The sequence below is a fragment of the Primulina tabacum genome, chromosome 5, assembly GCF_025594145.1.
Source record: "Primulina tabacum isolate GXHZ01 chromosome 5, ASM2559414v2, whole genome shotgun sequence".
Classification (NCBI taxonomy): Eukaryota; Viridiplantae; Streptophyta; class Magnoliopsida; order Lamiales; family Gesneriaceae; genus Primulina; species Primulina tabacum.
In genome coordinates this window covers 4,225,928-4,241,912 of record NC_134554.1, presented here as the reverse complement: position 1 = coordinate 4,241,912, position 15,985 = coordinate 4,225,928, and the positions used below count along the sequence as shown (strand labels likewise).

General features: G+C 35.2%; 3 protein-coding genes across 4 annotated transcripts; 1 reads left to right on the top strand and 2 right to left on the bottom strand.

Moving 5' to 3' along the window:
• Positions 1 to 386: 386 nt before the first annotated feature.
• Positions 387 to 3,494, bottom strand: LOC142545674 (FCS-Like Zinc finger 13-like). Its single transcript, XM_075652997.1, has 2 exons — positions 2,588 to 3,494; positions 387 to 697 (listed from the first exon to the last, which is right to left on the bottom strand). The coding sequence occupies exons 1-2, from the start codon at positions 3,142 to 3,144 to the stop codon at positions 538 to 540; spliced, it is 717 nt and encodes a 238-aa protein (XP_075509112.1). The 5' UTR covers positions 3,145 to 3,494; the 3' UTR covers positions 387 to 537.
• Positions 3,495 to 7,006: 3,512 nt separating this feature from the next.
• LOC142545673 (pentatricopeptide repeat-containing protein At3g42630-like) lies at positions 7,007 to 9,393 on the top strand. Of its 2 annotated transcripts, XR_012820317.1 has the most exons (4): positions 7,007 to 7,163; positions 7,721 to 7,852; positions 7,934 to 9,187; positions 9,292 to 9,393. XR_012820317.1 is itself a non-coding variant. In XM_075652996.1 (3 exons), exons 1-3 carry the CDS (start codon positions 7,059 to 7,061, stop codon positions 8,873 to 8,875), a joined length of 1,179 nt encoding a protein of 392 aa, XP_075509111.1. In that variant the 5' UTR covers positions 7,007 to 7,058; the 3' UTR covers positions 8,876 to 9,393. The 2 variants fall into 2 exon arrangements, 1 of the variants encoding a protein (XP_075509111.1); XM_075652996.1 differs by having other exon boundaries at positions 7,934 to 9,393.
• On the bottom strand, positions 8,940 to 15,760 carry LOC142547294 (U-box domain-containing protein 52-like). The gene is made up of 9 exons (XM_075655510.1): positions 15,353 to 15,760; positions 14,827 to 14,940; positions 14,018 to 14,139; positions 13,722 to 13,930; positions 13,563 to 13,629; positions 13,024 to 13,321; positions 12,478 to 12,579; positions 11,911 to 12,339; positions 8,940 to 11,637 (listed from the first exon to the last, which is right to left on the bottom strand). Exons 1-9 carry the CDS (start codon positions 15,482 to 15,484, stop codon positions 10,789 to 10,791), a joined length of 2,322 nt encoding a protein of 773 aa, XP_075511625.1. The 5' UTR covers positions 15,485 to 15,760; the 3' UTR covers positions 8,940 to 10,788.
• Between the last annotated feature and the right edge of the window lie 225 nt (positions 15,761 to 15,985).

Sequence of the window (15,985 nt, the reverse complement as noted above, 5' to 3'; positions counted from 1 at the left end):
AGCCCGTCTACAACTACACCATCCATACATTTTTTCCCAAACAAATGGAATAAAAATTAAATATATTTATTTTACATAAATATTAAATATATACGAAAAATATTGTAAATGCGAAAAACAAGTAATCTATATTTAAAGCAGGTAAAATAACTATAGATTTATTGTGATTATAAATACTTTAGCTTAAATCTACAAGTATATTTGGTCATATGTGCCATGCGCCTAAGTTTCTATGGAGCAATTTAAATAACTATACAGTCCATTTTGGATTTATTAAAATCCATAATTCATTTCTAATTTTTAGTTACAAATTATAAGCATCAATGTTGGAACCAATTTTTTTTTTTTACGGTACAATCTTTTTTTTAAAAAAAAAAATAAAACAATGTTATATTCAATAAAAGCAAGATGGCTGAGCATGGCTACTTATTAAGTGCCAGAAAAGTGGTATGCGCTCTCAAGTACATTCTTCAATAAGTTTAGCCTTCACTGCTCTTATTAAGTGCCACAATACATATGCATGAACATGGCTGCTACTCAAGCTGCAGCAACACCAGCAATGAACTGTGACGCACCCGAGCCAGCTGAAGCAGAGCACTCTATGGGCTTCCTCGCCTCGGTGTGACATTTCTCTTTCTGTTCATCAATCGAGATTTGCTTGCACCGACACTCTGCGCTACAGAAGGCCTTCTCCCCTCTGCGACATCGCCAGCAAACGATGTCAAATAAAAAAGTCAGTGGAAAATATAATCGCATGGCATTATTTTCACGGGTAGACAAAATGATATCATAGTTTGAGAGTAATATTTCCCCAAGAACATGAGATTCTACTGGTGCAGGTAGAAATCGGTGATTCTAAGAAATGAGGTAACTTCCGTAGAAACTGGTGATTATAAGAAATGTGGTAACTTCTGCGGTAAGTTAGCCTTACTATACAAGATCAAGACTTTTCGAGCAAGAGTAACTTAAGATGCGATTATTATGTCGAAGGAAGACACATTTGGGAGAATGAACGATACAATTCCCGTGTAATCGTGAAGAAATCCACCATCTTAGAAAGCACTCAAAAACATATCATCTATGCATTCCCTTCAGCAACAAATAAGGGTATTCCACATTCACAAGCAAAACAGGAAATGACATATTAATAGATTAGAACAAAGATGTCTAGTTTTCTAAACTAAGACTAAAAACCTACCAAAATCAAATAAAACGACAAGACTATCTAACAAGATACTTATTTTGATAGCATTATAAAATTAAAACAAGGGGTGGCACGAGGCTTGCTTCTGGTCCAAATGCACAAGCCACGTACGATGACATGGCAGTAAAATAAAATGAAAGTAGTTTCCCTTGTTAAAAAACCGAAAAATGATCGATACTAAGGGGTTCAATGTTTACTTAGATATTTCATTTGGCCAAATTTGAGACCTAGAAGTTTCCAATGGCGAACTCAAAAGACCATATCTCATTCCCACGGATAATACTGAGGGTATACTCCAATGCTTTTCAAAAGTTCTTTTTTGAAAGCAAAAGACACTTATAGCCAATTGAAATATCCAGATCGTCCCAAGCATTAAGATCAAGAAGGCTACATTTTGACCATTATAGCAATCATCGGACCATATCTCCGTGAATGGGAGATCATATACCATGGTTTCCAGGTATTGAGAAATTTATAAAACTAAAGAATCTGAAATCAGTTATGACTAGCAACCTCAGTTTAACGCACAAGAGATATTCTGATCATTACTGAAAAGTAGCAGGTTAGAACAAGTATTGTTATATTGGTAATAGTGGGAAATACATAACACAACAACCTTCCCTGTTCGATCCTTAGCAAGACATCGCAAAACTAATTCAAGAACCCCATTAACAAAGCTAGTGAGATCTCCGAATCAAATGACAGACCAGCGTTGCACCCAGAGCAGCAGATAAAAGATTACTATTACTTAACCCAGTTACCCAATGGACACTTTAAACGAAAAAACAAAGTGTAACAATAAGACAAAGATCGGGAGAAGATTCAAATGATAAAAAATGCATCTACCTACTTTCACCTTGTTAGATCATTTTAATTTAGTCCATAAAATAATTATAGTTGTGGTCAACGGATGCCATTAAGATAAACATAAGATATTATTTAAAAGAATACAGATTAAGAATATTATACTATTAAAATGAAAAATATAATATCATCAAGATTTGCCAAATCTCTGAGTATTCTACTATGGCTAGACATAAATTACATAAAAATTTAGAAAACTCCATGTTTTCTACGTTCTTGGGATCCCGCCAGGTACAATATCAATTATTAGATGTTAAAATTTGTTCAGTGGCTAAAAATATAGAGCGCAAACTAACTGGATACATCAAATTTAGCACAGGATTCCATAAACATTCAAAAAAATGGAAATCATTAAAATTTCAGCTTCGAAGTCTCATGAGTTCGAGATCATCGATGGCAGTACAATATACTATATCGAGAACATACAAAATCCAAATAAAATACAATCACCTTCAACCCATTCAATAAACAATTACTCAAATCCAAACATCGATAAATTCTGAATAAATTTTTTTTTACCTGTACATAAAAATATCCAAGCCGTGAAGGAACTTCTTGCAAAGAAAGCAAGAAGTTAGAAAATCTGAGGTCCAATAGGTGGCCATTTCACTTCCAAAACCGACTGAAGAATCAGAGAACACTTCAAAACCATCACCATTTCCATTAACAGCAGAAACCCCGTGAAAACCATCATTATTTCCCACAGAACCAGCATAAAAATATTCCCTTTTCCTTATCAGATTCTCACCCTCATGAGTTATCAGACAAGTGTACTCCTCACACAACTCCGTTTCCTCCACGCTAAGCTTCTTATCAACCTTTTCATGTACCGTGATTGGGTATTTTAATGATTTTGGGGAGATTGCAAGAAACGCACTCCTAAAGATCGGATCTTCATCATGTTGCTGTTCGAGGGCTGCAAGAATACCAAGTCCCACGGCTCCGTTTGGCTCCTTAAAGTTAATCGGAGATCTATATGCATTGGTCTGTTTCGTGAAGCCGTAGTGTTCAGTAAGTTTAAGAAAGGAGAAATTTACAGATAGCATCTTCTTCTTTTTCCATTCTATTTCAACCATTCTTCCGCACTGAAGCACAAGCTCAAAAATGGGAGAAAATTTGTGATCTTCGTGGGTTCTTTTGTCTATACTCTCATGTATTTCTGGTACACACACGGGGACTGTGACATTACCGACAAAACTTGAATAATTAATATTTTCCTTGGGATATTGAGGTGAAAATACACAGGATTATGCCCACTTACGGGTTGTTAAATTACGTGGGGAGAGAAAGGGCGGGGAAAGGGAAAGAAGAAGAAGACCACCATGGATGAATCTTAGCCTCGTCTGCTTCTCTCTCCAAAAAATTGCAAACTTTAAGGGTGAATGGAGAGAATTCGAGCAGCCTCAATGGCATTGATGTAATGGGTAAGTTACTTCTAATACCAAGTTATCTCGTGTTTGTGAACTTAATTCTTTTTTTAAAATAATACGTTGTTTCGAATTAAGTGTGAACTTTTTATGAATCTATATATATTATATATAATTGCATTCCATTATTAATTCAAAGCAACTCTAAAGCTATAAATGATAAAAAAATGATTGAATTAGAAATATAATATATAATGATAAAATAATATTTTGTTTGATATGATGGTAAAGAATAAGATAATTAATAATTTTTTGAAGAATTGACAAAATTTTCCTTTCACTTTTGCGTCGGTCGGCGACGATGGTGGTCGGCCGACAGGCGGAGGGGGTGGTCGGCGGGCTGCGGCGAGCGAGGGGGGTTGCTGTCCGACGGTCGGTGGAGGGAATTGGTGGTGAGTTTGGATTCAGGAGAAGGGTAAAATTGAAAAAATATGATGGATTAAGAGTATGATAAATAATCCTAGGAGGTGAGTAGTGATTATTTTAACCCACCTAATATAACATAATCATTCATAGGAGGGATTGACTTGGTTAAATAAAAAACGTACCAAACATAAGATTAGGTGGGTTAAAAAAAATAAACTGCCTAATCAAGGCAACCAAACGTAGCCTAAAAGTATAAGACATGATTATTGGTGAAAGAAAATTAGTGTCTACTATTTAAATTATTCAACTTATTTGTTATTAGCAAATTAAAAATTGTTGGATGTCTCCACTGTCCACATTGAAAATTAAGTAACAATGTTATTTGATGAAATTCATATTTTTTCCCCAAATTCTAGATGTAATTTTAATTTTTCGAGCTGTGAAAACATTGGTATGGGATTTATGAGCAATCCCTAGCTAAATATTGAAAATTATTATTTAAAATTTAAAGTTGGTTGGCTTAATAGTTAGGTCAGTGCTTTGAATGGTGAAATTTTTATTATTTTTCTCGAATCAACAACTTTTAAACTATGGTAGCTATCATAAAGCAAGAAGAGAATGGGCATTTTCCTTGTGCCATGTCATAAGGCTATGTACAAAAAGCCAGAGGCTTACAAAACAAGAAACCTATTCATACGGATGAGTATAACTTTTCAATGGGAGAAATGGTGACACCAAGAACATATTCACGCAGTTTTTTTTTTTATCCGATCATTTCCTTAGGATAATGTCTTAAGGTTCATGTCATATTTGTAAAATAGTCACCAGTATTTTTCACTTTGTTCAATGCATCGTCTCTTCTTTGGGTAACTCGATCCTACCACCTAAAGGAGGGAGGAGTAGGCTGTTGGGCAACAAGCTCGATCTCATATTTGATCTTTTGACTACAAAAATCGGAGTTGAAAATCTTGATGGAAATTATAGAAACATTCGTTAATGTTTAAGAATTCATCCGAAAACTCTATATTTTCTGATCTAGACTAAAAAAAAGCAGAAAGAAACTGAAAATCATAATTAGAAACTAGTGTGATGACATGAGTATGGCTTTTAATTATAAAGTGTTGGGTATTTATTGAGCCACGAAAATTGGATACATTAGTCCTTTTTCCTCCCCTCTAAATTAATGAATTATGCCAAAAGAAGAGGTCCCCCATGCTTATGTCGTTTGTCACTAGAGTGGCAAACATTCAACATCAAATACCCATAAATTGACTTTAGGCATCTCTTCGATTAATGGATTCTAAACTCACATTAAAAGACCATGTTCTAAAAAAAGTAAAAATCATACGACAAATGGTGTTAAATCAGTCATGTGCATAAAGTAAATATAGATGATAGTGTATCGTTATTTCTGGTTTAAAATTATTGTCATGCAATCATATTTACATTTAGTTTTTAGTGTTTCTCAATAAATTTGTGGTTCTAAATTGCTGGACCCCTTTTGATTTTGGGGTGTATAAATATAACATTTGGAAATACTATAGCTTTTGTATATAAGGTTGAATTGAAAGCTCCACTGCTATTAAATATTTCAGTTGTCCAGTTCTGCAGTGTTTCCCCTCTCAATATTACAAAATTTTAACATCTAAATACAAACAGGGAATGCAATTTCAGTTGGTTTTGAAATTTTTCTTTAGTATATTATGTATTTAAATTAAAATATTCATAAAAACATTATCAGTGATTTAGGTTAAAATACTATAGACCACATAATATTGTGATATTTATAAATGGCCACGATAATTAAATATTAAAAAAAACAATTAAAACCCATAACGTTCACGTCAAAAAATTCCTAACAATTTGTACTTTTTTTTCCCTTAAAATTCCATTATTATTATTATTATTATTACTTAATTTCTTTACCTAAACTTAACAAAATACACACGCTTTCTAAAAATAATTATCCGAAAGTACTAAACTATTATAAACCCGCTATCAATAAAAGATATTTGAGTAGGTCTATTGTGAGACGGTCTCACGAATATTTATCTGTAAGACGTGTCAATCTTACCGATATTCACAATAAAAAGTAATACTCTTAGGTACTGTTTGGTTCAAGTACTTGTAAGTACTAATATAAATAGTCATATCATATCACTTGTTTTGTACAAGTATTATTTATTTCACATCAATCAAATTCGTAATAATTTATTTCACATCAATCAAATCATTAATATAAAATTACGATATTACGCTTAATACATAATATTATTAATATTGTTAATATTTTCAACAATGACAAAATGTTAATATCATATTATCTCAAATTTAATCAATCAAATCAATTAAATCAAAAACTATATTAACTATCATTTTCTATTTATTTTATTATCACAAGATATTGCTTATCTCCATATTATATATTTCACACAAGTTTTTGCCAAGATATTTTCTATTTATTTTATTATTACAAAATATTACTTATTTCATGGATGAGCCAAATAAGACAGCTGTATCACAAAATATAATCCATGAGACCGTCTCACACAAGTTTTTGCCAAATATTTTATCAATAAAAAATCCGCTTCATAAATTGTAACTTAATTTTGTTTAAATAATATTATTTTTTTTAAAAATTCATTAATTTTATTTTTGAGTGGCAATATCAAAATTAATTCGCACAAAAATATTTGAGAAATGTCGTGTTGTTTTCTTAAGGAATGATTTTCTGTTCAACTTTACAATGATTTTAAATCAGTGGAAAATGTTTTACCCAGGGAGAAAAAAGTCAATGTATTTTGATAATAGAATGAGTATTAGATATAGCATAAAATCTATTACTTGGATAATTTTTTTTTTAATTTTTTGTTATTATAATCAATTGGCTAACTCTAGAGACATCAAAATAGTTAAATAGATTCATCGAGTTGACCTGGCTTGTCAAATAGTCGGGTTGGGTTAAAAATTAAATGCTCAGTTTTGATGGATTGGCCTTCTAGACCCGTCGAATTGGGTTGGCTTGGTTAGATTGAAATTTCTCGACCCACCCAAATAACGAGCCGGACCGCCCATCCCGTTAGCCTATTTTAACGGCTCTCGTTTGCATTCTGTCCTTGGGCCTAAAAAGTTACACAAGAGACCCAAACATATCGATTTTAATAAGGTCCAGTAAGCATTCAATCTTCGCAGCAAAAATGGAATTTTTGCAATTACACCCTCCCATGAAGATGCTCGGACCAAAGGATTTTCAGCGTTTTCCCATGAAAAATGGAGTCAGAAACCACTCTTTGCTTCCTATGGTATGATTTATTTCGTTATTTGTCGAATCTTTTCTTAAAATTAAACATTCGTCACTTTCCTGCTTTGCGTGTGTTGGACTGTGCTTCTATATGGAACTTCGTTATTGGCTTGTTTTTTGTTTATTTGTGCTTTAATTTGAGTGGGTTTGACGTGTTTTTGCTTTTTGTGTTTTGAGTTAAGAGAATTCGTCTACATTAGTTTCTATCTTCTGGGACAAATGAGCTGGTTTTGGTTAATTGTTTGGATCAAATTGGCTGTAATTATATTGAAAGTAAATCTGGCGGTGAAGTGAAATCAAGGGATTTAATTCGCATTGTTTGTTGTGAAGAAATAATTTCGGAAATTTTTTTGAGCCCAAAAAATTATTTTGCCATCATCGCATTATCACGTGGTTAACAGGATGATAAGCATGAGTCGGTTAAGAAAATTGGGAAAGGGTGAACTAGAAGCGCAATGATCATGGCTGCTCAAGTGCTATATTACGTGCCTCTTAACTTTTACTGCAGTTTTTTGTGTTCATATGTTGAATGGAATATTCTCCGTATGAATTTAACAGAGTATGCATGGAAAAGATGAGAAATATACCGATTTGTGTGATGCTTGGAACTATGAACCACCAAAACAAAAACTAAGGGTGGAAGGATTGCCTAAGGGTTCAGGAAAACTTGTTCCTGCTGAGAAACTAAAGGTGCTATCATCTGCTTATCTAACCTATCATCTTTACTAATGTATTATGACCATAAATAATGATTCGTTTACTAAAGCACAGGTGGTTTGGGATGAAGTATTGAAGAGTGAGGTTGTGCCTGACGCTCAATCAGTTTCAAATATAATCAGTATTTGTGGTAGCATAGGAGATTTTGATATGATTACCAGAATTCTGCGTCTTATGCAGCTGAACGATGCTGAACTTTTACATGATATCTTTAGACAGATTATCTCTTGTTTTGGGAAGAGGGGACAGCTAGAGTGCATGGAGCTCATGATTAAAGAGATGGTTTCCCTGGGATATTCTGTTGATTCCGCCACTGGAAATGCTTATGTATTGTATTACAGCTCTTTTGGTACTCTGGCTGAGATGGAAGTTGCTTATGGCCGTCTCAAGAGGTCACGAATTCTTTTAGAGGGAGAAGGGATCAGGGCCATTTCATTTGCTTATATCAAGGAAAATAAGTTTTACGCTTTAGGCAAATTTCTGCAGGATGTAGGTCTTAGTAGGAGAGATGTTGGTAATCTTATTTGGAACCTGTTATTACTATCCTACGCCGCAGATTTTAAAATGAAAAGCCTTCAAAGGGGGTTTGTGAGGATGGTGGAGGCGGGATTCAGACCTGATCTCAATACCTTTAATATTAGAGCTCTGGCTTTCTCAAAAATGTCTTTACTTTGGGACCTGCATCTGAGTCTTGAACACATGACTCATGAATCAGTGGCTCCTGATTTGGTGACTTACGGTTGTGTTGTGGATGCATACATGGACAGGAGACTAGCAAGAAATTTGAAATTCGCATTTAGCAAATTGAATTGGAACAGTTCTGTTTCAGTATTGACCGATCCACTTGTTTTTGAGGCAATGGGAAAAAGCGACTTTCATTCCACTTCTGAGTTATTTTTGGGGAATGTTAAAAAAAAGGATTGGACTTACAAAAAGCTAATTGATATTTATCTTAAGAAAAGGTTCCGGAGTAATCAAATATTTTGGAATTACTAATAACTTGACGATTGACCTGTATCTTTGATAGGAAACTTTGATAAATAAACTTTCTGAGGAGAACTAGCACCTCTTTATTATTGCTTATACTCTTGGTGAACAAGCAGTTCATAACATTGCCACGTCGTGGATGCAAGACATGCGAGTTTTTTGAACCATGTATCCTATGTGGAGAATTTTGGTCATAATCAGACAGGATGGGCCCAAGCAACCATGCGGTGTTTTGCTGTGGAGAGGAGTTATCGCCAGAGTGAACTTTTAGAGTTTGTTTGAGGTTAATCGCGATGCTGGACAAATCAGACCTAATAGATTGTATTTTTAATTTCCTTTTCAAGATTAATTCCACTGGTTTTATAGCATTTCTATGATTAAACTTCCTGAACTCACCAGCATTTGATGCTGTGTGAAATCTTTAGTTGGGTAGACATTTCAGAAATGGAACATATCAGCTTGTGCGTATTTTCTTCGAAAGTGGATGGTGGTTTAACATTTAAGGGAAAGAAACAGGATTTCAAAAAGAGATGCTGGCAGTTAATTGTTGGTTTCCTTTTTTTTTTCTTTTTACTAAAATAGTGTACTTATGCATTCAAAAGAAGCACATCAGAAGTCTTTATGTTCTTGTAGATCACCATGTAAAGAGACGGTTGTACAGTTAACACCAATAAAATGGGATGATCATCTTGGTTGGTATGGTTGACCTGTGAGTTTACCCTTTGCTACTTTATTTTGTATTTCTTTCCGCCTCTGTATTACCCATGGTTTCCTTTCGCCATTAATTTTGACTTTTGAGGACATGCATGTTGGGCTCATTGGGTAATACATGTTAAACATGCACGCACTTTACTCTCTGTGTAAATTGTATGTGTAAATTTTCGACCTAAAACAAAAAAATGTCAGTATTATTATTTATCTAATTTTCTATGATTTTCTTCTTCTTTGTTCCATAAAGGTCCTTCGGTTATGGGATTAATATTAAAAATGACCTCGGTCAATTATTATTATTATTTTTAAATGACCTCTGTCTATCAAAAGTAACATGGTCCATCTGGTAGAGTTGTGTTTTTAGTCGATGAAGATTATATATAGAAAAAAGTTTGACCTAGGTCATTTTTTAAATTAACTCTTCCATTATTTTATTAAATGGTTTCATTACTTCTTGTAGCAACAGGACAAAATTATGCAGTTGCTGTCAGTTTATGTTACTGTGTCAGTGTCACGGAATCTTCCCTTATGTCAACACCCTGCCACCAGAACTTTTGTCCTACTAAATTGTGAAATAGGGCCTCGATACAAAGATCATAGTTTTGGTCTGCTTTTTAAATAACAAGCATTCCATTTAACTTTTATCTTTGAGCTAGAATACAAGGGCAACTTGTGATGAAAGTAAAATAGGAAACCTTAGGGTATTACAAGCATATTATTTTTACTGCATATTAAGAATGAAAACTCATGAAGAATCAAAACAAGATAAAGCCATAGACTCTTGAAGAATGCACATTATTTATTTATACCATAATGTTGTATTACCAACATATTGTTTTAGTTTAACAACTAAGATAAATCCATAAACCATCAGTGCTTGCTCATACGCTGTTGAGAAAATTAGTTTATAGACTTGTTAAACAAATGCAAAAAGGATTTAACTAAATTTCAGGATGATGCCCTGAAGAATAAGATGAAATTGAATTAGTAACCTTCATCGTCAGCTTTGTTTAGTATTTTGATTTATTTCCCTCCCAAGCAACCATTTAAATCATGAGTAATTTGTCGACACTTGATTTGTCTGGAATGGATCCCGTGGCTTATCAACTCTTTGTGCTTTCTATTTCTGCGACTGAACCTTCTTTTCTATCATCGTAACCGGTGGAAATTATTTGATATTCACTGACCTGCAAAAAGTTGATAACAACAATCTATGTGTTTGCACAGTTCACAGTGTCGCACTCTACTTTATTATAGTGGGAGTTTTCGGTGAAAAAAAATCTTATATTAAACTGCAAACTCACTTGAGATTGATACTGGCTGTGATTTGGTGAGGTCTTTCGACTAGGAATTTGTGCAATGTTAGGCATACTTTCTTCAGCAAGAGTTCTTAACCTCTCAAGCTCGGGCAAAATCACAGTTCCAAGATCTGGTCTATCTTTACGCCTCAATTCTGTGCATTTAAGGGCTAGCTTTGCGAAATTCATGGCCTCTTCTACTGGCCAATCCGTAACTGCTTGGTCAAGCACGTCAGCAAAAGTTCCCCTTTCGATAGCCCTCTCAATGTGATGAGTCAAACCCATCGGGGATCTGGCTGTTATTATTTGAAGAAGCATTACACCAAACGAGTAGATGTCAGACTTTATTCCGAGCATGCCAGTTTGCTGATATTCAGGATCTATGTAGCAAAAAGTTCCAGCTGTTGAAGTCATGAGATATTGTGTGGCATTGTCAGCTACTGAAGGAGGAACAAGCCTTGCCAAGCCAACATCACTGATCTTGCTCACGAAGTTTCTGTCTAGCAAAATGTTTCCTGGTTTTAGGTCTCTATGTACTAGTGGCTCTGGCTTGGTCTGGTGGAGGAAAAGGAGGCCTGTGCCAATTTCTGCAGCTATTCGGAATCTCAGTTGCCAAGAGAGCACTGGATTGTTTCCTCGCCTGAAGAGACAGTCGTCCAAGCTACCGTTAGCCATGTATTCATAGACTAAGCAGCCATACTCAGGGCATGCTCCAAGGAGAAGAACCATGTTGGGATGTCGGATGCAGCTCAGAACTTCAACCTGCATTGAGGGTTTGAAGAATGCTAGACATAAGAACTATGGCCCACTTTATTTCAGTGAAGTTTGTCATCTTTTGCGACCACATTAATCGTGCCAAGTCTTGTGGGAGGCATTGTATTTATAGACTTGCTTAAGAAACAATACGACCAGCTATTTCCATGCAAAAGATAATGGCTTTTATTCCATTAATCTGATTGGATTATGTGTGTTCAAAGGTTAAAACTATTCTAAAGCAGTTGTGACAGGTTACTTTTTTCATATAGAGTTTCATACCTCTTGCTGGAACTGCGATCTTCCTTGTGCTGCATCTGGACGAAGAACTTTTATGGCCACCGGCGTATGATCAAGGTAACACTTGTACACTGGACCATACCCGCCTTCCCCTATTTTACGAGTTTGCGAGAAGTACTCTGTGGCCGCTTCAATCTCCTCTATTGTGTATTTCCGATATCGAGCATCACCATGTGCTAACTTTTGCAGCACTTTCTTCTTCTCCTCTGCTTCTTTGACTGCTTTCATTTCAGCATTCATTCTTTTGTGTGCTTCAAGTTCAGCTATTCTTTGAGCAGTTTCGGCTTTCTCAATAGCTGCCCTGCACTTTTCTTTTTCCTTCTCTGCCATTGCCAATGCTGCTTCCTCAGCTAGTCGGGCCTCGTCAAGTTTCTGTCGTTCTTCCATTTTCCAGCGGTTAAGCTCCAGTGCCTACACAGATACAGAATTCACATACATGAGCGGTATATACTTCAATTTTAAATGTTCCATTTTGCTCTTAAGTTTCATTTTTTGTGACTTCATATTACTTCATTAAAAAGTTTAAATATTTTGGATGGTGAACCATACTTTCTGTTTTGCACAAAGAGCTTCCTTGCAGGCTGTGCTGTACATATCCATTGTCTGTTTGAGTTCCAGCTTGAGCCTAGCCATCTCTGCTTCTACATCATCCTGCATTTTTGGAATACTTGATGTGAACTTTTATGCATGTTGTACATTGTATATTCTTGACTAACAGCGTACAACATATAAGGTAGCCACTGGCCATCTAGATCGAATTTTCTATAATATTCTCCGAGTCATCTAAAAAAAACTTTAAGACCTTGTCAGTTCCTAGGGAATGTTTCCTTTGATATTAGGCAAAATTTTGGAATATAGTTAGGGAAAAGTGACATGGTAATAGAACATAATTTTGAAAGAGTCTACAAAGGATCATTGTATATGGAAAGAAAACTGTGTGTTGTATTGGAGATGCTTCAAAAGGAAATATGTTGCGAATGGGACATAAAATCAATTTTATCGTTTTTTTGAAGATAACAAATATAATATTTGAGATTCTTAGTTTTTCTTGTAAATAACGAATTCAACACCTGTTTATGTTGCTTGTATACATACCAGGGTTTGGGATCCTGACCATGAATAGTTTCCACTTTCATATGAACTCGATGACAAGATTCCAAAGCTGTAATTTGCATCCGATGACATGGCATTAGAGAATGGAGATCCAAAACTCGATCGGTTTTCTGTATCTGAGCTGTTTGACAGACGGGAGGCCATAGACATTTCTGGATCTAGTGTGTGAACCATGCGCTCGGTGCTTGGCCTACCAGAGCTCACAAATGATGTGTCCGTATCAAGCGTCGCATTATCTCCGTAAGATCTGTTTGAAGCATTTCCTCTAGTAAATGGTGACCTGTATTAGTAACAGCGTGTGTTAGTTCCTTGAGATATTGTGTTGCTTTTCATCCTGTTCTAAAAAGCATGCATTTCTTTGTACGCATATGAAATGAAAAAAAATTCAGATTTCATGATATTTTTTCTTATTATAAGAGTCGTCCTTCCTCAATAAATAAAGTTAACATCTTTATTAAATTTACTAGATTTCCCCTTTTCGTAAACGAACAGCTTCTTCTGACTTGTCATTGACATCTTACTCGATCGTGTCAATCTCATCCATTGATGTCTTGGATGCCAACGGCAGCCGTCTATCGACGATATTTCCTACAGACACGATACAGTTTGGTTTTCTTTATCCAGGACAAAACGTCAGTAAGACTCTGAACAGGTAAGTTTACCAAATGTCTAAATCATACCTCGTGCGTTGTTATTTTGCATGAAATTTGCGCCGGTTGAACCAGATTGTGGATTAACTTGGTTCTGCGCTTGAGATGGAGATTCTGTCGGGACGAGGAGGGAGGCTGACCTGACCGATGATATCTTTCCCTTGGAAATGACGTAAACATTGCAAAATTCAGGTGCCCCTTTGGACACATTGCCTGGGATATCAACAATCTTGAATCTTCTGTTAACGAAATTTATAAGTTTTCTTTCGTTATGTCTGTAAATTATCGTTTAGTTTTGATGATAATAGATTAGCTAGATTTATCACCTCATAAAACCATTCTTAACCGTGGAACCGACAACCAAATTCTCAATCAAGTTGTTGTTGACATAATCGATGAGGGCTCGGGACACATCGATGTCTTCTACTGCAACTTCATTGACTCGTATCTGTTTGCACATAGAATTAATATTAAGTGATTGGAATTACATTTGACAAACTTAAGTTTATGATACACTAGGTGAATTGCTTTCTAAATTTGCTTGACTAGGGGTGTCAATAAGCAGTACTCGATCTCATGACCTTGGCTCAAGACTGGTTCCCGAACCCAACTTGGGAATATTTTCGTGAGCTCATACCATGAGTTTGACTTTCGAATCTGAGTTCACAAACACAATTACCTTTCTACATAATAATTATATAATATATAGTACACATAATAATTATTTTTTATAGGTTAACATTCAGTATAATTGGGTATCTAAAAAGCAATTGTAGCAAAATTTTGTGAGTTGTCGGATCAAGGTCAATCATTAGCTATTTTAGAACCTTTCGAGGACAAAACTTGTGCATATGCATACCTTAGCGTGGATATTTTTCATTGCGTGTTAAGTTGTGAAACGATTATGATGCCCTTATTTAGTTACCTACGCTTAACACTCCTAGGCTAATTATATGTTGTTTTTGTAAGATCGTGATACAACATAGACTTTGTGAACAGGCAATTGAATTTGTGATCTGAAATTGATCGATCTGACCACCCTTTCCCCTATTGATTACTCGTCTTTTGGGTATACAATGGAAGCCTTTGAGGAAAAGCAGTCAGAATTATGAACATGTTGCATGGAATGCCTTACATTCTTGCGGGTGCAGAAGCAACGAAAAGGATAGAAGAGCTCCTTGGTTTGGCCATCAATCGGCAAGGTACCCTTAGATACTTTTGAAGCATCCCCGTTCCCTGAGAAACTTCCCTCTGTGTATCCGCAATGAAATTATTGTCAGAGAAACTATAGCATGAATACTCGATGAATATCATCATGAAATTACTGCATAACATTCTTCCCTGTAAATATTTTCTTGGAGGATTAGACAATAATCTTTCTTCTGAAAAAGTGTGTATTTTGATTGTCGGAATTAGAAATTTATTGAGACGGTCGAAACTAAAAATTAAAGACTTTAATAGTATAAAGAGGGGGTGAAATCCTGTTTTTCCGTCGCCCCTAAGCTCGCCTTGCCTCTATGCCAGCGATAGAAAAGATGCATGCATGCGGGGATGGACTAGCAGGACCCTTTTATTTATAAAGATAAAAAATAGAGCGATTCTCCCCCTCGATTAAAATTTTGAGTTTGTTTCTGCATGAGGAGAAAATGAATGTAGAGAACATTACGTGAAGCAGGGTGCTTGAGCTTGACATGGAGCAGGGTTACACTTTTCCCTTTGGACAAGAGATTATCGACTGCCCATTTCAATGCACCTTGGCTTCCTTTGTCCTTGTCTATAGCAACTACCACCATAATTTCTTGATTTGTTCCCTCTTCATATATTTGTATTTGAATTATTGGAGCAAGAATTTGAAGCTCTCTATTGTGCTAATTATATGCTGAGAATTCGGAAAAATCTTTGCATTGGACTTTGGAGAGGGTACTACGTATCCTCAAATTAATGAAAACCCCCATTTCGATTTTATTTATTTATTTGTGGTGGGTTTTGGCAGATAATAATTCATCGGGTTTTGTTTTGTTCCGAATAAACAGGGTTTTATAATGATCCTGTGACCATTATTATATTGAAAATATTACCTTTGATCTTCTCCTTTGACCCGCAGTGCATGAGAGGCTGGCATTAGAAAGCGTAGGAATTTCTTTATTACATTTTGGGACCGAATTTATGCAAATACTACTAATATTTTGTATTTCGAGCTAGCACAATTATATTTTAAGTTTGAGTTCAAGTTGATTCATTTAATTTGAATTTAGTTAATTTCTGAATCCATTTGGCAATAATTCAGTATATAA

Coding starts and splice junctions, on each gene's coding strand:
- LOC142545674 (XM_075652997.1), bottom strand. CDS start 3,144: ATGGTTGAAATAGAATGGAAAAAGAAGAAGATGCTATCTGTAAATTTC. Junction 698..2,587: donor TTGGATATTTTTATGTACAG/GTAAAAAAAAAT, acceptor GCGATGTCGCAG/AGGGGAGAAGGCCTTCTGTA.
- LOC142545673 (XM_075652996.1), top strand. CDS start 7,059: ATGGAATTTTTGCAATTACACCCTCCCATGAAGATGCTCGGACCAAAG. Junction 7,164..7,720: donor ACCACTCTTTGCTTCCTATG/GTATGATTTATT, acceptor TGAATTTAACAG/AGTATGCATGGAAAAGATGA. Junction 7,853..7,933: donor TTCCTGCTGAGAAACTAAAG/GTGCTATCATCT, acceptor ACTAAAGCACAG/GTGGTTTGGGATGAAGTATT.
- LOC142547294 (XM_075655510.1), bottom strand. CDS start 15,484: ATGGTGGTAGTTGCTATAGACAAGGACAAAGGAAGCCAAGGTGCATTG. Junction 14,941..15,352: donor AGCACCCTGCTTCACGTAAT/GTTCTCTACATT, acceptor GGATACACAGAG/GGAAGTTTCTCAGGGAACGG. Junction 12,340..12,477: donor CTCTTTGTGCAAAACAGAAA/GTATGGTTCACC, acceptor GTATCTGTGTAG/GCACTGGAGCTTAACCGCTG.